At 44.6% G+C, this 25,944-nt stretch overlaps 1 protein-coding gene across 2 annotated transcripts in view; it reads left to right on the forward strand.

Moving 5' to 3' along the window:
* Positions 1 to 3,540, forward strand: part of LOC138983748 (low density lipoprotein receptor adapter protein 1-B-like) — a 26,806-nt gene extending 23,266 nt beyond the window's left edge. For both annotated transcript variants that reach the window (XM_070357058.1, XM_070357059.1), the window contains 3 exons: positions 532 to 1,604; positions 1,768 to 2,013; positions 2,851 to 3,540. In XM_070357058.1, the coding sequence (XP_070213159.1) occupies positions 1,437 to 1,604; positions 1,768 to 2,013; positions 2,851 to 3,330 (894 nt within the window). In that variant the 5' untranslated portion in view covers positions 532 to 1,436 and the 3' untranslated portion in view covers positions 3,331 to 3,540. The remainder of the gene's footprint in view (positions 1 to 531; positions 1,605 to 1,767; positions 2,014 to 2,850) is intronic.
* The last annotated feature ends 22,404 nt before the right edge of the window (positions 3,541 to 25,944 follow it).

The raw sequence follows: 25,944 nt of genomic DNA on the forward strand, positions 1-25,944 counted from the left end.
GCTGAAAGCAAGGATTTTGCCTACCTCTTGGTTCGTTTCTGTGGCTTTTGTGTCTAGATGTAGGTATTGCGACGGATAAATTGCAACGCATACATCATGATACTTAAATGTGAAGTGCTATTTGGTGAAATTTATGATGGGTATAGCGGTTTTTTTTGCCAGTGAATCCTGAGTATTCCTTTTTTTTAAAGAACATTACATGTCCTCTCTTAGTTTGACTCAAAAAGAACCTATTTTGCCTTTTTGATCGACAACAACAACAACAACGACATCAACAACAACAACAACAACATCAACATCAACAACAACAATTTCAAAACATGCGCTTACCTATTCATCCCTCCACCTGGCTGCGCGCCATTCCTCAAGCTGTTTGACTTTACAACCGCTCGCTTACTTTTGTCTTTGTGTTTCAGGACAGAGCTTCTTATCTAAGAGTATTCGCCGTTCGTTTACCATCCCAACAAACGGAAACACAACTTAGACTGAGTAAAATAGTGTGCTCTGTTCACTCTGGTTTTTGTGTTACAGTGTCAGGGGATCTCTTCGACAAAGGGACCTCGAGGTGCTACGTATTTCACCCTCCGGTCTTCACTCAGAAACCTCAACACCTGTAGCTGGAGGAAAACTTCAGCCTCAACATTAAACCAAAACTTCATGTAAATCTAAATCCAACCAGCACGCAACTCTGTCAGTATCTTAAGCCTCAATGTTGATTTGCCTTCAACTTAAGCATTGCAACTAACCCCTCAACCTGGTAAAGCTTGCAATTGGGTATGCTCAACCTCAGCCTCAATTTGCCTTCAACCTCCACGCTATACCACAGACCGACGCCTCAACCGAAAACCAACGGCCAGCAGCTTAGTACCTTCAACCTCAGGTTGCCTTCAACCTCAACGCTATTACACAGCCCCGACGCCTCAACCGAAAACCCAAAACCAGCTGCTTAGTACCTTCAACCCCAGGTTGCCTTCAACCTCAACGCTATACCACAGCCCGACGCCTCAACTTAAAAACAACAACCAGCTGCTCAGTACATTCAACTGACCTCAACGCTATAACACAGCCCGACGCCTCGACCGAAAACCAACGGCCAGCAGTTTAGTACCTTCAACCTCATATTGCTTTCAACCTTAACTCAGCCCTATAACAAACCTGCTACCTAGGCAGCATCTTCAGCCTCAGCCAGGGTCTCATTAATTAACCAACTGACGTCTTAGTCTAAAACCAGCCTGCGGTAACTCAGACAGCATCTTCAATCTTAACCTGAGCCTGATCAACCAAACCCACGCATCAAACCAGTCAGTCAGCATCTTCAGCCTGAATCGCAGCCTGATCAACCAAACCAGTCAGTCAGCATCTTCAGCCTGAATCGCAGCCTGATCAACCAAACCAGTAAGTCAGCATCTTCAGCCTGAATCTCAGCCTCAACAACCATGTTCAGCCGGAAGAAAGACACAGCGAAGATTTCCGACAAGACCCCCGTATTCCACGTGCGCTATATCGGTAACACAGAGACCTACGTGGCCAATGGCAAGGGCTGTTCTTACGCTCCCGTGCAGAGACTCTGGGACAACTCACCGGGAGAAAAACATCTACGAAAAGTAAGTGTGCGCATGGGTTTTGTTGAATTATTGTCCTTTTCTTTTCTTTCCATGTATTTCAAAAGGGGTATATGAAAATACCCTTTTACTTGACTTTTTGGCGGGTACTGACACGTTGCAATATTTTGTTTTAACTCAAGCAATGTATGATTTAACTCTACAGGTTGCAGTTCACATCAACCCCATGGGCATACACCTGAGAGACGCAGAGAAGCGGGAGGACGAGCTGAGCCGGGACTTCGGGATAGAAGACATCTCGTTCTGCAACACGGACCGAGCGGTCAACGAGCGCATCTTCAGCTGGATCTGTCGCAACCAGCAGGACGCCAGGCTGGACTGTCACGCCGTGCTGTGCAGCACCAAGCAGAAGGCTCAGACCATGGCCATTGTTTTGTCCAGAGCCTTTCAGGTTGGTGATGAGTGGTGGGGTTGGGTGTGTTTGTGTGTATGTGTGCAATGGATTGAGGGATGTGGGGTTTGGGGTGGGGGGGGGGAGGGAGATTGTAGGTGTGTGTAATGAGTGTGGCTGAGTGTGGTGGGGTTTGTGTGTGTGTGTGTATGTATGTGCGTGCGTGCATGCGTGTGTGTGTGTGTGCGTGCGTGCGTGCGTGCGTGCGTGCGAGCGTGCGTGTGTGTATGCGTGTGTGTGTGTGTGTGTGTGTGTGTGTGTGTTGGGACAGGTGCTCAATATGATACCCTTTTCTTTCGAAAATATGCACATTGGAGAGAAGATTCGTTGCCGATTGCTTTCAGTGATTGCTTAGCACGGGTGTTATCTTAAACCCACGTGACCTCAAGCCAAACCCACGTGACTTCAGTCAAAACACGTTGTCAGCGATGATCACTGCAGGCCAACGATCATTGCCGCAACGAATCGTGAACTCCGATGAGTTTAATTTCGAAAGAAAACGGCATTATATTGAGCGCACACCGCTCAATATACACATCAGTCACCAGAGTTAAATGTTCGCTGCGATCGTGGACCTTAGCCGGTCAGCCGCGTGCAGTTGTTTGCCTCACTGTAAGGGGCGCAACTCTGCCACAGCGCTTGAAAATCCTGACAGAGTTAATTCCGGAAAACGCCTATTAAGTGAAACAGCGTTTGATTCAACCATGGAAAATAACTTTTGGGGCTATCTTCCCAAACCCTATCAGCCAAAATTTTGTTGTAGATATTTCTAATTTTACAGCCTTCTGATATTTAGCTGAACGTTTATTATTTGTTTTTTTTATATATATATTCCAGATAGCATACAAAGACTGGCGCGCTCACAATCGGAAAGGGGACCCAGGAAAGTCGGGAACCAGGAAATCAGGCATCTTAAACAACAACGTTTCTATGGTGAACGGTTCCCAATCAAAGAGTGGCCTGAACGATTCTCCTATTGCGTCACACGTTTCGTCCTCTCCTATAACGTCACGAGAGGGGAAAGTGGCAAACACGGAATTGACGTCATCGCCGACGCTTGGTTCTACGTCATCACAGACAAGCACGTTACCGATAAGACCGCCACGACGTGGACCTACACTTCCTTCGGCCGAAGTTACTATTGTTTCCGGGGATGGTTCTCCAAAGCCTGTGACGTCATCCTCACGTCCGGAGAAGCCGTCTACGTCATCGGGTTTTATGAGCAGTTCGATTCTTGACTCGGAAGTGGAAGAAGCGATTGGAAGTGTGGACAATCTGCATGCGGACTTTGATCTGGAAGACAGTGACACTTATTAAACTAGACTGTACTGAATACAAGTATATGCTGCAATCTTAAAGAGACAAACTTTGCAAACATTCTAAGAAGCTGCACTGTTTGTGTAGGTCTTAATATTTTTTTTCAGATTTTTCTTTCTCTTCTTTACTTTTTGCTAAAATTGAACGTCTGTGAATATTGTATTATAGCGCGAATAAAGGTCATTTCTTTTTGAGTAAACCTTTAAAGAAGCATGATTCATTGCAACATTGCGAACACTGCACATAATCTGTACCGAATTCTGTACAGCGAAGGCAGCCCGCACGTACCACACGTACGCACCAGAGCATGTCGCTAAACGCTTGACTGGTTTGAAGAGAACTTCCGGTCGGCTCTCCCCTAGCCACGGCTCGCTGAGCAAACTCTTTTCAGAAGCATAGAAAACAAGTATAAACCATCACAGAGCTCCCCGAGCGTCTACATACAGTACAAGCATACTTCCATTTGAACGCTCACCGAACGGGAACATCCTGGCTGCTTTCTGTCGAGCGTGAGAAATTTTCAAAGAATTTATTTTCGTGGACTTGCTCCTCTACAACAATGGCGCCTCGTTTTGGTGCTGAACGGCTGTTATGAATATTCAATACCGGAAATCACCCCCGGACAGTAAGCCTCCCGTAAACCATCACAGATACTGTCAGGCTTTTACACACAGTACAAACACCCTTCCATTTGAACGCTCACCAAACGGGAACATCCTTAATATAAGTCCGGGGGGTGTCTGGTAACAGTGTGAGGGTCACCTTAGTCACAGGCCTATAACTCAAAAAGTTTTCGCTCTTTTCTAAAACGGTTTTCACCACTGGATAGAGCATAAACAACTCTTTAGGAAAATGTAAAAATATGAACATCATGCAAAGGTGACATGAGACTCATACCGTGGTGGAGGGTCACAATTGTTATCAGAGACCTCCTGAATCAAAAGTTGATGCTGATCTGGCCTCTCCCCTTCCTCAACTGATTGCGCTGACAGAGGCATGTCATATCATTCGGCGCCCGCGCAGTCATTGTTCTTAAAAATAAAAAGTTAAACAAATCTTTGGAGCAAACATTTAATATAGCCAGGTAAAAACGTCCCGTGGGCTGAAAGTTTGTTTCAATATAGCCGGGATTTCAATATAGCCGACTTCAATGTAGCCAACATTTGTTAACAAAGAAAAAGTAGAGCTTCAGCCGGGACCTGAAAAATTCTTCAATATAGCCGGGATTTCAATATAGCCTACTTCAATATGTGACCCTCCACCACGAAATGAGTCGCATGTCACCTCGCGCGGTTCTGCGCTATGCTTAATATAAGTCCGGGGAGTGTCTGGTAACAGTGTGAGGGTCACCGTAGTCACAGGCTTATAACTCAAACAGTTTTCGCTCTTTTCTGAAACAGTTTTCACCACTGGATAGAGCATAAAAAACTCTTTAGGAAATGTAAACATATGAAAATCATGCAAAGGTGACATGTGACTCATTCCGTGGCACATATAGCCGGGTTTCACGGGTTTCACGTGCTTACACAGCTTCTCCACATTCCGCCTTGAAAACCTGCACAGCTTACAATACAGCATCTGCTTCTTGGCTTCTTTGACTGCAGCCATGTTTGATTTGGAATGCAAACCCGCAGTGGTTCTTTTCGGACGACTACCATCATCGTCAACAGCACTGCCGCTAGCTAACCCAGACACGCTGAATTTTGCCCGAGCTTTTGCCAACGCTGACTTTAAGCCAGACACGTCAAGCTCCACAGTTCTTTGAGGAAGCGATGTTTCACGCGGTCCGGCAGCCGAGCTGCTTGTCAGGGGCTTTGCTGGTGATGAACGCCGAGCAAAGGTTTCTCCAGCATTGCATTATTCCGTGGGAGACATCTCTGCTCCATCCACCCGAGAACTGGTAGACCTTAACGCCCCATCCACCCAGGACCTCTCAGACCTTACATACACTCTCGTTCTTGCAGAGGAACTGTGCAGTTTAGGAGAACAGCCTGAGGCAATGGCAGTGGCAGTCTTCTTATTTCCTTGTGGTGAGAGGTCTTCTCCTGTCAAACCGGCTGCAGCTCGGGAGCGCAAGCGGCGGCATTTGTGAGTGCTCCGCAACTCGGGGTCTGCAGATACAAAGTCACAAACACGGCAAGCAAAACCCTTGAAGTGTTCAGGATGAAAGACGTGAATGTGCTGCACGTGGTCTGCAACAGTCTTTGAGCCATGCTCACAAAAGCGGCACAGAATTTCCAGGGCGTCGATAGAGTCGTCCAAATCCTGCTGGCTGTAGGTTAGGTTTATCCATGCTTCAGTGTCAGAGTGTGGACTCTGTCTGCCTTCTGCAGGCTCCTCTTCACCTTGTGTAGTTGAAGCTTCCATGGGTTGCTCTGTACCAACAGTTTCTGGTCTTGTGCCAACAGTTTCAGGTCTTGTGCCAACAGTTTCAGGTCTTGTGCCAACAGTTTCAGATCTTGTGCCAACAGTTTCAGATCTTGTATCAACAGTTTCAGGTCTTGTGCCAACAGTTTCTGGTCTTGTACCAACAGATTCAGGTCTCGTACCAACAGTTTTAGGTCTTGTACCAACAGTTTCAGGTCTCATACCAACTGAATCTGACGCTGTACCAACATAATCCGGTGCTGTACCAACGGATTCGAATTCTGTACCAACAGAGTCGGGCCCTGTACTAGCAGGCTGCAAGTCTTGTGCGCCGGCAGACATGGTTTCATCCTGGTAGTCAGGTTCATCCTCTCCCGCTGCAGAGTTTTCTGCTTAATCTCCAATGTCAAAGTTTTCCGACACAGGGGTAATAGCAATGGCAGTGTCTTCTTGTTCTTCAGTCCCTTCCCGAGTGAGATTGTCTTCGTTTCCTTTCTTGTAAAATGCAATGTCTTTGTTTCCTTGCGTGTTCGATGCATTGTCTTTGTTTCCTTGCCTGTTAGATGCAACAGAAAACCAGTCACTGCCATTGTTTTCCTGCTGCAGATTCTCTCCTAGTCCAAGAATCCTCGGTAAGTTTGCTCTGCTGGAGTCTGGTTCTTTAGGACTTCTCTGTGCAGTACTTGTCTGTGAATCGCCATGACGCTGATAGCTTCCTGCACTAGAAGTCTCACAGGTACGCCTGTCACTGTCAGCCACGTCAGTTTCCTTCTGCCTAGCTGCGGAAATGCCTTCATCAAACACCGTCTCTTCATACTCTTGCTTGACGGCGACCACAGCCTCCTGCTCTGCCTGCGGGTGAGGCGGAGACTCGGCCTTGACCTCGGTCATGGGCGCTATCACACAGACTTTACGTTCTGTGCTGGCATCGGGCACCCCACACACACTGCTCAGGTCTCCATCCCTCTGGCTGCTACTCAACATGCTGCTGTGCTCTGCAGAAACTACCCCTTGTGGAAGGCCTTAAGATGAGGGCAGAGGTTCGATTCTTTCAAGAACAGGTGGCCCTTGGTCCCTGTCAGCCCCGCCGGACTCTATCTGCCCGCTCCAGTTGTTCAGCTTGCGCTCCTGACACACCAGCGCCTTCTGGATGCCGACCATGCGGCCGTGGTCGGGGTGGGAGGTGACGATGTGCGACAGAACGGACTTACGGTTCACGTCCTTGGCCGAGCAGTGCGGGCACTTGATGATGGTGACCAGGTTCCGCTTGACGTGGGCAGAGAACTCCCGCAGCGTGCCAAACTTGGTGCAGCACCTCCAGCAGATGTGGTTGTGGTAGTCCGCGTGGCACACACCCATGTGGGTGATGACCTCTTCTGGGGAGAAAGAGGAGAAGTCGCAGTCCAGATGGGAACAGTAGAGGGCCAGCGACTGCAGGCCGAGGTGACCTTCCAGGTGCTGCAGCAGGTCGTCGTGACCCAGCTCCTGGCTCCCGCAGTGCACGCATGGGTACTTCTCGTCACGTGGGTGGACCTCTTTCAGGTGCAGTTCCAGCTGGGTGGGTATCAGGGTGTGAAAACTGCAACGCCCGTCGAATCCCCCGCAGCGATAGTAAGCCTCCGTGCTCAGAGCGTTCATCGGTTTGGCTCTCGCTGGCTGTGTCGACCTGTTACAGGACTGGCCTGATAGAGACACTGTATGACTGGCATATTCCTGGATTGCTTCGTCATCATCGCTGAAGTCTTCCAGAACGATGAAATCATCATCACTGTCTATCTCGGCATTGTCCAAAGTAACTGAGCCATCTTTGGCAGAAGGTTGGCTTTGTTGTTTGTCTGGGCTGGATGCAATAGGGTGAACATGTGCAGAAGGCTGGCTTTGCTGTTTGTCTGTGCTGGAAGCAACCCCTGTGTCGGGTTCTTGCTGTTCTGAGGCTACTGTGTGTGCGGAGTCCACTTTGTTCAAACTTGAGGTCGCGTCTGAAGACGGACCAGTCTCAGGAGCTGGGGAGTACTCCTGCATTTCCTCCAATTCCGAATCCAAAGCCTCCTTTCTGCTCAGGAGAACATACGTCACCTCCTTTTTCTTCACCGCACCATTCACCCTAGGGCGTCTTTCCACACCCTGGAAGAGAATGTCGTCGTCCTCGTTAACGTCAGTCTCTTCCTTCATGATCTGTTCCGGCAGTGAAAAAATGGGCAAGTTTTCAGAACCCATAAAGATTACAGCATCTTCGTTGGCATCACTCTCTTGTTTCATGGCCTGTTCGGGCAAGTTTTCAGAAGCCACGAAGATGATGTCATCAACGTCAGCAACCTCCTGCCTCCCAGGTGGGTCTGGCACAGGCTCCTGTGACTTACTGAAGGGTGTTGAAAGAAAATCACTGTCACGTGCCCCGGTAACTGTGTGCTGATGTGTGGCCCCTTGTTCCAGTGATTGACTCAAGAGCGTGGAAAGAGAATCGTCGCTTGCTGCGTTGACTGTCTGTTGATGTTCGAGCTGTTTGGACGTTGTGGTTGGGCCGGACCTCTCCACACTGTGGGTCTCTGTTACACAAGGAGCGTGCGAGGACCTGCTGTTCTGGTCAGCTGATGAGGCCACACCTGAGGTAAGACATAAGATTAAGAAACAAGGTAATTATCGTTACGTTTAATCACAGACAAAACAAAACATTCCCTAGTACAGAGAGATCAACCCAGTCATTTTCAAAACAGACTGACATTGAGTGACAAATGAGACATTCAGACAGACAAACAAATAATGAGACTTCTTTTTCTTCAGTGTTCAAAGACAAATAATGAGACAATCAGAGTCAGACAGACAAACAATTAATGAGACAGTCGGACAGACCAACAACTAATGACTCAATGAGACAGTCGGACAGACCAACAACTAATGACTCAATGAGACAGTCGGACAGACCAACAACTAATGACTCAATGAGACAGTCGGACAGACCAACAACTAATGACTCAATGAGACAGTCGGACAGACCAACAACTAATGACTCAATGAGACAGTCGGACAGACCAACAACTAATGACTCAATGAGACAGTCGGACAGACCAACAACTAATGACTCAATGAGACAGTCGGACAGACCAACAACTAATGACTCAATGAGACAGTCGGACAGACCAACAACTAATGACTCAATGAGACAGTCGGACAGACCAACAACTAATGACTCAATGAGACAGTCGGACAGACCAACAACTAATGACTCAATGAGACAGTTGGACAGACCAACAACTAATGACTCAATGAGACAGTCGGACAGACCAACAACTAATGACTCAATGAGACAATATAATCAGACGGTTATTTCCGTGGCTTCATGCGGAAAGGGAACCGCTGTCTGCAATCAACGACATGGACCATTCTGGTACTTGTTGCGGACAAAAACATGATTTTAACACTGAGTTTAATGTCAGAATAACTATATAAACGCTATTGTGTTTTCATCGTAGCAATAGGGTCCGATATTTAGACTCGAACAAGTATAATGCGACTCGTCTTCGACTCGTCGGCATTATACTTGTCTCGTCTAAATATCGGACCCTATTGCTACGCTGAAAACACAATAGCTGTTAATGAGACAATCAGACAGACCAACAAATAATGACTCAATGAGACAGTCAGACGGACAAACAACTAATGAAATAATGTCCAGAAAAAGAACTGGGCTGAGAACTGTCCCTTTGAATTTGATCTCAAGATGAGCTGAGGTGATAAAAGTCCACAAAATACAAACAGCCCATGTCATTAAAAACTGTGGCTTGACTGCTCTTAGATACTAAGATAGATAGAATTAAAACTATACAAGCAAACGATAAAAAAAGTCGGACATGCTCAAGACTACCTGACACATGTATATATATACTAGATTAATACCCGGTTCGCCGGGTAGCCGGCTTTGCCGGGAAGAAGTAGAGCCGGGTGAGTGGCGCACCGTACGCCGGCTTCGTGGCACCGTACGCGATTGACGCCACACGAAGGAAGGGAGATAAACGCGCAAAACACTGGAGAAGATAAGGAAGAGTAATACCCGGCTTCGCCGGGATGAAAGCGTTGTGGACAGTGACCTTCTAAAAATAGTAACGGGAATATGGATTGAGCGTTGTGGACAGTGACCTTCTAAAAATAGTAACGGGAATATGGATTGACGTCACACGAAGGAAGGGAGATAAACGCGCAACACTGGAGAAGATAAGGAAGAGTTACTGGGAATGGATGTAGTGGATCTACAGAAAAACCAAAATCGGTTCAACGCTTCGCGCTGAGAGCACGTGTTGAAAATTCTCATCGACCAGGTTGTGTCCGGGGTCTACCTAAATATGCCCACCAAATTTGAAGCAGATCCATCGAGAACTTTGGCCGTGCATCGCGAACACACACACACATACACCCATGCACGCACGCACGCACACGCACACACACACACACACACACACACACACACACACACACACACACACACACACACACACACACACACGTCGTATATATATAGATAATGTGTCAGGGATCGCATTAACTTCCACTCAGGTTACTTTGAGATAAACCTTTGTGAAATGCTTCTTCCTAATCCAGTGAGTACTGCTGATGCTTGAAAGCAATGAAATTTGAATTCTTGTTTCTGCATTGGTCCTCGGAATCAAAATGGATTAATCAGGAGACAAGTGGGTTTATCTATAAATAGATTCCACCACAAATGATACAATATCAACTTTTTGAAGAAAATTACTTAGCAACAGTACACACACTGCCTGTAAATTTTTTTTGTAGGATAGTTGCACTTGCAAAGTATTTTTATTTACGGGGAATTACCTATGAACTGTATTTTAGTGTGTGTGTGTGCAGGCATGGCTGTTGTGCACTGTCGTGAGCTCTGATGAGAAGGGGCCATAAATAAGTGTTCATTATTATTATTATTATCATTATTAAAACTGACCTTGCGACAGCCCAATGGAGGTCACATAATCACCAAGGCCATCAGAAGCTGGGGTTCTCAGTGACTGAAGAGAGGTATCGGATATAGCAGCCGGCCGGTCATGCTGAACTGAAGACGTTCCGGTCAGTGACTGAAGGGAGGTATCGGATATCGCAGCCGGCCGGTCATGCTGAACTGAAGACGTTCCGGTCACTGACTGAAGGAAGGTATCACTATCAGATACAGCAGTCGGCTGGTCATGCTTAACTGAGGACTGTGTCCTGGGATCGGGAGGTCCGTCATGACCGGTTGATCCACTCGTTACAGCTTGGCTGGCTGACTGATTCATTCCAGGCAGCCTGGCTGGTTGGCTCGGTCCAGACTGGCTGATCAGCTCACTGGTTCCTGGCAGCAATGTGGGCAGACTCCTTCCAGACTCTGGTTGGTTTCCACCAGCCAGCCTGGTTGGTAGAATCATGCCAGTTTGTCTGGCTGGCTGGCAAATTCCTGCCTGGCTGGTTGGTAGATTCCATACTGCTCGCCTGGCTGACTCAGCCATGAACTGTTGGCTGAGCGGTTGACCCACTGAAGGTTGCCCAGTTGGCTGTGCCATCCTCAGCGGTTGACTCATGCCATGTTGCAAGTGGGGTAAGTAAAACATTCCTGCTTGATTGATGCCTGACTGCCTGGTGAGATGGTTCACAATAGTCTCCTCGTTTCGCTGTTGCATTGTCATTGTAGGCCCGTTCATGCCAGGGTGTGTGCCTCCTTGGGCCCATCCAGGCTGCCTCGTTGGCTGGTTCAGCGTCGGATGCCAAGTATGCGGATTCACTCCATAGTCACAACTTGGTCGGTTCAATGCTGGCTGTGTGTTTCCATAGTTCACACCATACTGCCCAATCCCTCGGTTCACTTCATACTGTCCGGTCCCTTCGTCCACATCAAACTGCCCAGTCCCTTGATTCAGGTCATACTCTCCACTCTGTTGGTTCACATCATACTGCCCAGTCCCTTGATTCAGGTCATACTGTCCACTCTGTTGGTTCACATCATACTGCCCAATCCCTTGATTCAGGTCATACTGTCCACTCTGTTGGTTCACATCATACTGCCCAGTCCCTTGATTCAGGTCATACTGTCCACTCTGTTGGTTCACATCATACTGCCCAGTCCCTTGATTCAGGTCATACTGTCCACTCTGTTGGTTCACATCATACTGCCCAGTCACTTGATTCAGGTCATACTGTCCACTCTGTTGGTTCAAACCATACTGCCCAATCCCTTGATTCAGGTCATACTGTCCACTCTGTTGGTTCACATCATACTGCCCAATCCCTTGATTCAGGTCATACTGTCCACTCTGTTGGTTCACACCATACTGATTACTCTGTCGAGTCCCAGCTGGAAGATTAATTCCAGGCTGCCCGGTTATCTGGGGCTGTCTCTGCGACTGAGTGTGTTCAGGCAGCCCGACTGCTCCACTAACTGAAGACTGCCTGCCCGCTGGGTCCGTTAAAGGCTGAGTCACCGGCAATCCGGGTTCAACCATCAAGCCAGACAAACTAGGATAGGAATTTAGGTAGCTGTGTTCCAGATAGCTAGCAGTCCTGTCTTCCTGTCGCAGGGCAGCCTGGGGGTCTGTTGTACTGCTGTTGCCTGCACGTACAAAATACAGAATACATTTCATCACACAAGGCTGGAACTTCATCCCGATGTTGCCGTTAAAATAAGGCATCCTCTCAAATCATGCTTGCCAAAATGTACACATGTAATGGGGAACAAAAGTCAATTTTTTTTTCTTTCACGAACTCAAAATGTATCTTAAAATACTAGTTAATAACATAGTCAGAAACAATCAGCAAAACCACTTAATTTCTTTCTCTCTCGCTGTCAGTTGTCAGTAGCAAATATGAACTGTACAGATGGCTTTCATTTTCACAGGTGAGAAGAAAAATGTGTTAAAATTATTTTTAAAAAAACATACTTAGAAACAATCAGCATAACCACTTAATTTATTTTCCTCGGGTTGACAGTTGCAAATATGCGCGTACACACACACACACACACACACACACACACACACACACACACACACACACACACACACACACACACACACACACACACACACACACACAGTGACACACACACACACAGAATGACACACACACACACCTGTCAGTCGCAAATATGCACGCACACACACACACACACACACACACACACACACACACACACACACACACACACACACACACACACACACACACACACACCTGTCAGTCGCAAATATGCGCGCGCACACAAACACACACACAAAGTGACACGCACACACGCGCACAGTAACACACACACACACACACACACACACACACCTGGCCGGGTTGCATAACCCCTGAAGCTGTTCTGCGGAGTCCCCGGTATGTTTACCCAGCGGGGGGATCTTTCTGGCACCGGCAGTGGTGCACCGGTGGTGGCGGTGGAAGACAACTGCTTGCCGGACACCAGATTCTTCAACCACTGGGAGTATGGGCACCGGAGTGGACGTAACATTTGGTGCTGCCGATCCATCGCTTTTGCACACACCCAGAAAAGCTGCAGGTGGACCGATTCCTGTTCATGTTTTACACTGAATCGACGGTGTCAACCTCAACACAGACACACAATAATCTGCATGAGTACAGAATAAGAAGTTGCGTGCAAGTGTTGTTTATCCCTTCTTTGAGTGAAACAATTATTGATCGTGTTAAGAACGCTGAAGCGGGATTATATTCAATGAGTCAATTGAACGCCTCCCGTAAACCATCACAGATACGGTCAGGCTTTTACACACAGTACAAACACCCTTTCATTTAAACACTCACCGATTGAGAACATCTTAGGTGCCCTCCGTAAAGTGCGAACAATTTTCAAAGAATTTATTTTTGCGTGGTTTATCTTACCCCTGAGTCATCGTGAACCCGTGTGATCCAGTTTCCCTTTTTCACAATGTAGTCGTCAGTTAGTCATTTGAATGCGACTCGATGTGAGCTTATCTACAATAGCACGTTTTTTATGCACGAAACAAACGGCTGTGGTTCACAAGAACTCTAGCGATGGCTTTTGACTGTTGAGAGGAACGGCAATATGCATAAACCGTCGTCTGCTACGACCCTTGCGTGACCCTGCTTCCGGGCTTTTCTTTTTTCATGTTTGTGTAACAAGCTGTCAATTTATTATTTAGATTTTAAAAGTTAGGTCTAGCGCAAAAACGCACCACGGTCCAAAAACATTCTGATAATCATCGATCCACGGCTATGGCCAGTTTACATCGATAGGATGAGACCCGAAGGGAAGTAACTCATTTTTGACCTGAGTTCAGGATGGTTCCAAAAAGTGTTCGAGACAATCTGCAAAATTAATTCTTTAAAAATTGCTCGCTCTTTACGTAGGGCACCTAGGATGTTCCCGTTTGGTGAGCGTTCAAATGGAAGGGTGTTTGTACTGTGTGTAAAAGCCTGACAGTATCTGTGATGGTTTACGGGAGGCTTACTGTCCGGGCGTGATTTCCGGTATTGAATATTCACAACAGCCGTCCAGCACCAACACGTACGAGGCGCCATTGTTGTAGCGTTACAAGTCCACGAAAATAAATTCTTTGAAAATTTCTCACGCTCGACAGAAAGCAGCCAGGATGTTCCCGTTCGGTGAGCGTTGCCGTTCAAATGGAAGTATGCTTGTACTGTATGTAGACGCTCGGGGAGCTCTGTGATGGTTTACGGGAGGCTTACTGTGCCTTTAACTTTCTGAGCGTGTTTTCAATCCAAACATATCATATCTATATGTTTTTGGAATCAGGAACCGACAAGGAATAAGATGAAAGTGTTTTTAAATTGATTTGGACAATTTAATTTTGATAATAATTTTTATATTTTTAATTTTCAGAGCTTGTTTTTAATCCACATATAACATATTTATATGTTTTTAGAATCAGAAAATGATGAAGAATAAGATGAACGTAACTTTGGATCGTTTTATAAAAAACTTTTATTTACAATTTTCAGATTTTTAATGACCAAAGTCATTAATTAATTTTTAAGCCACCAAGCTGAAATGTAATACCGTAGTCCGGCCTTCGTCGAAGATTGCTTGGCCAAAATGTCAATCAATTTGATTGAAAAATGAAGGTGTGACAGTACCGCCTCAACTTTTACAAAAAGCCGGATATGACGTCATCAAAGGTATTTATCGAAAAAAGAAAACAACGTTCGGGGATATCATTCCCAGGAACTCTCATGTAAAATTTCATAAAGATCGGTCCAGTTGTTTGGTCTGAATCGCTCTACACGCACGCGCACACACACACACACACACACACACACACACACACACACACACACACACACACACATACACCACACCCTCGTCTCGATTACCCCCTCCACGTTAAAACATTTAGTCAAAACTTGACTAAATTAAAAAAAAACCAACTCGTGTAAATCTGGTACGACACAGCAAGCCATGTAGTATTCTCAATATATACAATACAATAATACAAACGTTCCAACATCAGGGGTGGGACTCTCTTGTGATGAAAAACGAGGAAATCCCTTTTTTCTAGGGGGGTTCGGCTCCCCCGAATTTTTGTAAATGGTACATTAAAATCTGTGCAATCTGGTGCATTCTTAGACTAAAAGTCAACTCGTTTAGATCAGGTAAAAAAGACATTCTCCTCACTCCCCCCCCCCCCAAAAAAAAAACCCCACAAAAAACCACCCAACCAAACAAAAATCACACTTTCACATGTGACAAGGGAGGCTACCGCTCCTTTCACAGCAGTCTCTGCACCCGAGTTGTTGGCCTTTAAGTCAACACCGGTGGATTGTAGAATTCTGTTTGTGATGGGGTCTGGTGGTTTCCGATTGTCTGTATGTTCATGGAAACCTTCGGGTTTGCATAACAGTTTTTATAGGGCTACGAAATTAGCCCTAACATTTTCAATCCTGTTTGATTGCACTTCGCTTCCCGAGGTGATCGTAGTGTATCGGCACTCGGTTACATCTGACGCTTGCGAGCAGGGATGGGACCCGGCATGATATGTTCAGGTAATGGCATAATATGACCACTGAACATTTTCGTGCTGTTCCCATTCTGCGAACTTGGGATGGACAGTGGTCCCCCGGTTCGGAACTTCGGGACGAAGTTCATTCAAACGGGGGCGATTGTGACAGGGGAGGCTACCGCTCCTTTCACAGCAGTCTCTGCACCCGAGTTGTTGGCCTTTAAGTCAACACCGGTGGATTGTAGAATTCTGTTTGTGATTGGGTCTGGTGGTTTCCGATTGTCTGTATGTTCATGGAAACCTTCGGGTTTGCATAACCGTTTTTACACGGGGGATAACCGGCTATACAGTGGTAAGCTGGTCTACGGTGAGTAACACTCGATTCGGCCTGCATTTTCCCGTTTTACCACAAAGTTGTTGATTTCTGTCTGGATTAAAGGTGACCTACTGCATCTGCGATGACTAACTTTGTTTCGAAATGCATAATATGTCGAAGAAGGATTTGCGTTTTCCCGTATTTAAATGTTAAAACGAGAAATCGTGGTGACGAAGCACCGGAAATGGCTGCTCGGTGGGTTTCAAATGTAGAAATACAAAACCAGCTCGTATTCAGCTTCGGTACGGGAGTCTTAGTGACAAAGGAATCATACTTGATGCAAAGGAGTGCTATTGTCGGGTTGGAATCATTCGTTAGAGCGTAGTGTAGGCGAGAGGCGGTCAAATATGCGAGATGATCGTACACCGGGTTGAAGACCGTCGCGAATGGGGCCTCAGACGCAAAATCCGGTTTTATGCATAATTTTCTGTTAAACTAGATATTCGAACACTCTCTGTCTCTCACTTCCTCTTTCTGTCGCTGCCTGTCTGTCTGTCTGTCTGTCTGTCTGTCTGTCTCTGCCTCTGTCTCTCTCTCTCTCAGCAGTCTCTCGCTGTTTCGTCACTGAATAGTCGTCGGTTGTTAATCCCCCCCCCACTTTTACCTTCAATATAATTTTGAATTGGTGTGGCTGTCATCCGTTAGCCAGCCAGCATAGAACAATGCACAATACTTTGGGGGAAAGGAGTCACACGATTATGAGATAGTTGTCCTGGATCATGACTTTTTCAGGCAACGAAGTCATTCGGCGCTTAGTGTTTTCCGGGTAATTTTGTACGAGTCCATCTCTCAACATAGAGGGCACTCACGTGATCCAATATTATCATGAGCTAGTACAAAATGCTGCGGACAAAATGTAAGAAGGTTTTCTGCAATAAAAGGACAGCACCGTTTTACCGCAGCATTATTTATTTCAATTTTACTGCATTGCTGCGGAAAAAGATGCTTCGGCGGATGATAACATTATTCAGAAATGCTGCAGAAAACCCGTTTTTCTGCTGTATTTCTGTTTTTCCGCAGAATAGCTGAATGAAGTCATAATCCGAAAAGGATGGATATGTAGTCTCTGTTTCCGCGGCCTTTTATACTTGCTCATTATCACTTGAGATGTCTCTCTGTTGAGAGATGGACTCGTCTTAAATTACCGAGAATTTTCGGAGCGCCGAATGAGTTCGTTGTCGGAAGTTCAAAGTTGCAAAATTACGCTGGTAACACACTTACCTGTCAGCAGCATTATCAAATTTGCATAGACGGACGCAGTAGTCCACTTCGTTTTCGATTTGTTTCAAAAATTATTCTCGCTTCTGATTGGAGCACTGTGGAGCAAGCTATTATATCCTGAGGGGGGGGAGTGGGGGGGGGGGGGGGGGGGGCGGCGGCGGATACAAACGCTACTTAAAAAGATCGTTAGTTTTTCTGGGTAAAAAAACAACTGTCAAAGGTTATTCGGAAGAAACAAGTATTCCCAATAAAACCGCGGAAAAACATGTAAACATTATGTTGCGGAAAAACTACTTTCAGATGGAAACGAGGCAAACCATTAGGATGTAATTTTCCTTAGCGTACGTATTATCACTTTTTCAGTTTTCCTGCGAAAAAACCCACAGAAATGATGTAGAAAAAAACGGTTTATCTGCAGCATTTTTGAATTAATGTCATCATCCGCAGAAGCATAGTTTTTTTCCGCAGCAAAGGTTTTCTAAAGCAAATGTTTACATATTTTTCCGCGGCATTATTGGGAAACACTTATTCTTCTTTTTACCCAGAAAACACCGAGCGCCGAATGACTTCGTTGACTGAATAAAGTCATAATCCGCTAAGGACGACTACCTCCTAACCATATGCCTCCTTTCCCCCTCAAAGTATTGCTGACTGGCTAACAGATGACAGCCACTCCTATTCAACATTATACATGTATTGAAGGTTTGTCGGGAGGGGGGGAGGAGGGGGTAGGGGGGGGGGCATTTTAGCAACCGACGACTATTTAATGACGTACAGAGAGAGACTGCTGAGAGAGAGAGAGAGAGAGAGAGAGAGACAGAGACAGAGACAGAGACAGAGAGAGACAGAGAGACAGAGACAGAGAGACAGAGAGACAGAGAGAGACAGAGAGAGACAGAGACTGAGAATGTTCTAAAAGTCTAGTTTAACAGAAAATTATGCATCAAACCGGATTATGCGTCTGCGGCCCCATTCGCGACGGTCTTCAACCCGGTGTACGATCATCTTGCATATTTGACCGCCTCTCGCCTACACTACGCTCTAACGAATGATTCCAACCCGACAATAGCACTCCTTTGCATCAAGTATGATTCCTTTGTCACTAAGACTCCCGTACCGAAGCTGAATACGAGCTGGTTTTGTAAAAACAAGCGCATTTCTACATTTGAAACCCACCGAGCAGCCATTTCTGGGGCTTCGTCACCACGATTTCTCGTTTTAACATTTTATGCATTTCGAAACAAAGTTAGTCATCGCAGATGCAGTAGGTCACCTTTAATCCAGACAGAAATCAACAACTTTGTGGTAAAACGGGAAAATGCAGGCCGAATCGAGTGTTACTCACCGTAGACCAGCTTACCACTGTATAGCCGGTTATCCCCCGTGTTTTATAGGGCTACGAAATTAGCCCTAACATTATCAATCCTGTTTGATTGCACTTCGCTTCCCGAGGTGATCGTAGTGTATCAGCACTCGGTTACACACACAACAATGGTAACATTGTAATGGTGCATATATACTAACGTAATGAACCATGTATCCATAATCCAATACTGGCAATAGTATGATCCAAATGACGCCCCAATGCATTGAAGCTCAAAATGACTATTAGTTATCAGGAGTTTTCAGTCAGCACAATTTAACTCTCAAGCCTCCTGTGTTCTGTTCCATCTTCACTTCTCTCCATATCATTCAGTCAAGAAGTTATAGATACTGTGATGAAATGGGACGCAGAAAAATAGATTACCCCAGCGGAATTCCTAAAAGTCCCACCCCTGCAACATTGCAACAACCTACCTTTCTTTTTTTTTTATTCTGAATTTTGGAACGTTGACAGTCTCTTTGTTTTTGGATTTATTTTCTTAGTTTACGTAATTTTGTGACGAATTGAGGCACATATGCCCATCAATAATGTAAACACAGCTCAAACACTTGCCAGGTGTGCTAGCCAAGTCTCCTATGAGTTTAACAATTTTCCCCCGGGACTCCGCAAGACATAGCCCACGTTGCGCCGCCCCTTCTAAAACTGTGGCTACTAAAATTCCCCGCAGCAGCTGCAGTAACAAGACGCAAGCGTTTATTAAATTTAGAACCTTTGAGTGGAAAGAATGCGTGTACATATGGCCAGTTGGATTTCTCTGGCCAGAAATGATAATTGAAACCCTAAAAATAACGAAAAACGAAATAACGAAAAACGAAATAACGAAAAACGAAATAACGAAAAACGAAATAACGAAAAACCAAATAACGAAAAACCAAATAACGAAAAACCAAATAACGAAAAACGAATTACCTCCCTTTGTTCAGTGGCGAAGAAGAATGATCTGGTGAAGGGCTAAATGTTTCCATAGTTCACACCATACTGCCAAATCCCTCGGTTCACATCATACTGTCCGGTCCCTTGGTCCACATCATACTGCCCAGTCCCTTGATTCAGGTCATACTGTCCACTCTGTTGGTTCACATCATACTGCCCAGTCCCTTGATTCAGGTCATACTGTCCACTCTGTTGGTTCACATCATACTGCCCAATCCCTTGATTCAGGTCATACTGTCCACTCTGTTGGTTCACACCATACTGCCCAATCCCTTGATTCAGGTCATACTGTCCACTCTGTTGGTTCACATCATACTGCCCAGTCCCTTGATTCAGGTCATACTGTCCACTCTGTTGGTTCACACCATACTGCCCAATCCCTTGATTCAGGTCATACTGTCCACTCTGTTGGTTCACATCATACTGCCCAATCCCTTGATTCAGGTCATACTGTCCACTCTGTTGGTTCACATCATACTGCCCAGTCCCTTGATTCAGGTCATACTGTCCACTCTGTTGGTTCACATCATACTGCCCAGTCCCTTGATTCAGGTCATACTGTCCACTCTGCCTTAATGTTAGTATCTGGCATTTGTCATATGCGTGTCAGAAAAATGTCCCTTTCCTTTTCCTGCCTCGCTGTGGCTGTTTTTCTATTTGGTACTCAGCGACTCAGACAAACACACACACACACATTAAAACAAACACACACACACACACACACACACACACGCACAAACACACACACACACACATTAAAACAAACACACACACACACACACACACACACACACACACGCACGCGCGCACGTACACACACACACACACACACACACACACACACATACACACACACACATACACACACCCGCGTGCGAGCACTGAAAAAAGAGAGAGACAATCAATCAATCAATCAATCAATGAGGCTTATATCGCGCATATTCCGTGGGTACAGTTCTAGGCGCTCTGCAGTGATGCCGTGTGAGATGAAATTTTATACGGCCAGTAGACAAGACAAGACAAATTCGTTATAACCGTTGGGTAATGGCATTTAAAGGCATATGTACGCGCTCCCGTGTTTACAAAGTGTAGTTTGCCCATAATCGATGTCAAACGCACCATAAGACCATGTAATGACGATATGTCGCCATGCGCGGACCATATACATGCATTACAGCTTGTTTTAGAGTCTCAAAAACTTTGGATGTAAACAAAGACGCGGAGTTATTTCCCTTGCATCAACGCTACCTCTGTTGGCAAATCTATAAATAGGACGATCCAGATCAAAATGAAAATTAACATATCTCAACATTGAAGGGGTCCTAGACCACAATATTTTGCAGGGAACTTAATTTAGCATGTCTCCAGCTGTTGGTAAAGCAATTAGCGTGTATAGTCATCGAGTACATATGGCTTTAAGCAAACAGGTGCTTTTTTACATCCAGCCCTGCCCCATGCGAGGTACTTATCTAATGATAATACGTTTTATGAATAATAACAAGCAATCAAAGAGATAATACAAGTTAACAGACGGATAAACAAACTAACAAATAAGTTAACAAACAAACAAACACAAATATACACACAGACGGACATAAAACACTGTTTCGATCAAGCAAAAACACGTAAAATGTGAAAAGAAAAAAATCATTCAACTTGGAAATAAAAGTAACAATTAAGTTATAAGTTATAACCATGTAGCACCTCTTCATACGACATGCCATGAAGTATAGTTATCTACTAAAACTTATGAGAGATAGAATCATACAAGGCATCCATTTTTTGTTTTGTTTTTCTCAAATTATGAAAAGTAAATCTAGAAGGAGGTGCTTCCAATGATGAGAGTATGCATCATAACGCCTTTGTTGTACATGAATCTTGATTTAAGAGGAAAGATGTTTTAACGGTGATCATCTGCGTTGGATACAGAGATTTCAAGTGCAATAAAAAATAACCTTGATTGCACTTTTATGTCAACAAAATAAAGGCTATACGTTTTTGAGAAAGAGAGACAGAGAGAGAGAGAGAAAGAGAGACAGAGAGAGAGAGTGGGGGGGAGGGAGAGAGAGAGAGAGAGAGAGAGAGAGAGAGAGAAAGAGAGAGAGAGAGAGAGGGGGGGGGAGAGAGAGAGAGTGAGGGAGACAGAGAGAGAGAGAGAAAGAGAGAGAGATAGAAAGAGAGAGAGAGAGAGAGAGAGAGAAAAAGAGAGAGAGAGACAGAGAGAGAGAGAGAGAGAGAGTGGGAAGGGAGGGAGGGAGAGAGAGAAGGACACAGACACGATGTGCTTTATATTGTGCCTTGGCCGCATAGTTTTATATGTTAGCATGTCGTAATAAACCAATCAGCAGTACAATCAGGAAGGTCTTTTGGGGATCGAGAAAGAGGATCGTTGGTGTGGCTGGTGAGTTGAGAGGCTGGCAGCAAATAGTAAAAGGACTAAAAATCCTTTACTTAATATACATCTATTAAAGTCTTCGCTCAAATTTAAAATGTATTCATCAAGGAAGTAAAACCGGCAATGGGCAGCCCGCTGTAAACACGGAGCTTCATGTACCGGTATATATACACATTAGATATTTGATTACGACCAGCATAATGGGTAACCCCAGGTTTTGGCAATAGTAAGCCGTCGTAGGGATTACTAGTGCCAAAACCTCATAATTGTAATTGTCAAGGGAAAATTAGTAACTTTCCCTTGATAATTACTATTTTCACGTGTTAATTACTAATTTTCCCGGGAAAATTACTAACTTTCACCTGTTAATTACTAATTTTTAGTTTTGGCTCACTTCCTGACGGATTGCTAGTGCCAAAACTAAAAATTAGTCATTTTCCCGTGAAAATTACTAATTATCCCGTGAAAATGAGTAACTAACGAGTGAAAACAGTAACTGACAGCGTTAATTAGTAATTATCACATGATAATGGGTAACCCCAGGTTTTGGCACTAGTAAGCCGTCATAGGTTTGACCACCATGTTTACTCAACAGTAAAAGAAAGGGATGTAATTCAACAGCAAAAACGTGCGGGGCAAAACACACCTTTCGTTATTTCGTTTTTTGTTATTTCGTTTTTCGTTATTTCGTTTTTCGTTATTTCGTTATTTCGTTTTTCGTTATTTCGTTATTTCGTTTTTCGTTATTTCGTTATTTCGTTTTTCGTTATTTCGTTTTTTGTTATTTCGTTATTTCGTTTTTCGTTATTTCGTTTTTTGTTATTTCGTTTTTCGTTATTTCGTTTTTTGTTATTTCGTTTTTCCTGACAATATTGGAGTGTTGGAGGGTGTTTTTAGGGTTTGAATTATTATTTCTGGCCAGAGAAATCCAACTGGCCATAATGTACACGCATTGGAAAGGCTTGGGACTTCGAGGGTGCCGCGCCCAAGATCCGAAACATTGCAGTTACCGCGGTAACGGGGTACAGAGGATGATCCAATAACACAGGTAATCTGATAGCTAGTGTTTTTTCTTTGCGTTGGATCGTTTTACTCCAAGTCACCCCATTGTAACACAGTCATGTTCGGTCATAAGGAAGCTGTCTCTAGTCAGCTGTTTTGTCGGGTCAAAAGTGCCATCGTCTTGAAAGAGGTTTGACTTCCTCAACAGTCCAAAGAAAAGAACCAAACAAGCCGCCCAAAACACACAGTCTTCAACATGCAAAAAGTTCAGTTCTTTGCGAATAGATAGTAGCACTTCAGGAGTAATCGGCGTCTTTCTCGTAGGTGGACGGACACCCCATGCATTTGTCAATTCCCTGCCAGTTGTTTTTGACATACCAAGAATCTCTCTATATATATGTGTTATACACAACATCTACAACCATTATCAAAACACCCATGCCAAAAGGGGTCTTCACGTTCAAAATCCACCCAGGCAATTATTTCCACCTCGTAGTTGAGCTACACACACACACACACACACACACACACACACACACACACACACACACACACATCAGAAATTTTGAAAGAAACAATTGAAAGTCTATATATATACATATACACATCACACACACACACAGATACACACACCCCCCCCCCCCACCCACACAGAGTTACTTCTCAAGACCCTTTACCGCACTCAGCAAATGTATTCAGACTGATTATAACGAGTGATGTCACTGTCATCGCTAGTGCGTCCGGCCAACAACAATACAACCAGAAGGAGGGGGAATAAAGCAAAGGTCAAAACGAGCGATTGACGAGTTTTTAATCCACTCCCTTTCCCCGCTGACGGCAGCATATCGAATGACAGCACACATACACACACTCAAAACACACACACACACACACACACACACGCACACACACACACACACCACACACACATACACACACACACACACACCCACCACACCCACACACACCACACCACACACACACACACACAAACACACACACACACACACCACACCACACACACCACCTAGGTTTTTGTATACCAACCGCCGTGGGCTTGCTTTAATTTGAGATTGGAAATCTTTCAGGCTTTGCTGTTTTTGTAACAATTCTCCTCGGGTACAAAAGAAGACTGTTCTTGCCATTCAAATTTTCTCAGCGTATGAACACCTCAATTCCTCCCGATCATGTTCGCCTACGATAACATGATGTTACTTGGCGTTAAACCAAAGCTTTAATGCCATCAAAACTTGGCATTTTTGCATGTTACAGACATGCTGTAACATGGTTTAACATGATGTTTTGACTGTCGCAAAACGCGCTGAAATTCCAGGCAGTTTCGCAGCGATAACTTCAACAAAATCCAATCAAAATCTGGCGTTGTCGTGAACACGAAAATGTAATAAACCCATTGAAACTTGAAGTTTTGTTGGGATTTTGAGTAGTTTTGTAAGATACAAAACGCCACTTTTCGCCCAGTGAATTGCACATACAAAGTGTACATTACTATTATTTTTATCATTATTATCATTAACTGCAGAAAGATAAGATCGCACAGAGAGAGAGAGAGAGAGAGAGAGAGAGAGAGAGAGAGAGAGAGAGAGAGAGAGAGAGAGAGAGAGAGAGAGAGAGAGAGAGAGAGAGAGAGACAGATTTAACGACAAAAATCAGTAAATCAGTTATAGATGCTTACCTTTTTTGAAGATGTGCACTGAATCGGTGCAAGGAGAAATGACAAAAGGCCCAGTCAAAGCAAACCGATTTTATATGTATTCTCTAGTGTGAGAAAAAACTGCTATGGACCGTTAGGGGTGGAGGTGTTGACATGTGTCAGATAACCCCAGATTCCATCTCGGTCAAAAGTCCCGTTAGGTCCGGATATGTCTGTCAACGTGTTTATAGTTAAATCAAACAACACTGGCCTACACGCTGGCAGGCACTAATGATAATAATAGCCATCAACGAATCGTGACTGAACCGAGTGCACAAGAACTGTTGGAGATATTACTTACTTTTGTGTGTGCAAAATGCTGCATACTAATTGGAACATCACAGAACACACACACACACACACACACACACACACACGGGTGGAATTGATGATGTGCAGGAATAGGTTGATTTCTTGATGTCAGTGTAATATAAGAAGATGAAGTGTACCATCAGAATCAGGAATCAAAAACATGTTATTTAACATGCAGACTGATGTACTATATTGAATAACCTTGATGGTAGCCGCCTTGTCCCAGTCTGAGTCGACGTAAACAAAGCACCTGCTAGTACAGCTTTATGGCAGAAGAAGAACAGATTTTGGCTCAAGTCAAACGAAGAACACCGCTCTAGATCTGAACTTTGCGCATCTGTTTCAGTTTTTCTCAAACCGCTAACCCACAAATCGAAGAAAAATCTATGCGTTGAGCCTTATTTTCTTCTTCTTTTTTACATTTAGTCAAGTTTTGACTAAATGTTTTAACGTAGAGGGGGGAATCGAGACGAGGGTCGTGGTGTATGTGCGTGTGTGTGTGTGTCTGTGTGTCTGTGTGTGTGTGTGTGTAGAGCGATTCAGACTAAACTACTGGACCGATCTTTATGAAATTTGACATGAGAGTTCCTGGGTATGAAATCCCCATACGTTTTTTTCATTTTTTTGATAAATGTCTTTGATGACGTCATATCCGGCTTTTCGTGAAAGTTGAGGCGGCACTGTCACGCCCTCATTTTTCAACCAAATTGGTTCAAATTTTGGTCAAGTAATCTTCGACGAAGCCCGGGGTTCGGTATTGCATTTCAGCTTGGTGGCTTAAAAATTAATTAATGACTTTGGTCATTAAAAATCTGAAAATTGTAAAAAAAAAATAAAAATTTATAAAACGATCCAAATTTACGTTTATCTTATTTTCCATCATTTGCTGATTCCAAAAACATATAAATATGTTATATTCGGATTAAAAACAAGCTCTGA

Source organism: Littorina saxatilis, linkage group LG13, assembly GCF_037325665.1.
Source record: "Littorina saxatilis isolate snail1 linkage group LG13, US_GU_Lsax_2.0, whole genome shotgun sequence".
In the NCBI taxonomy this organism is placed as follows: domain Eukaryota; kingdom Metazoa; phylum Mollusca; class Gastropoda; order Littorinimorpha; family Littorinidae; genus Littorina; species Littorina saxatilis.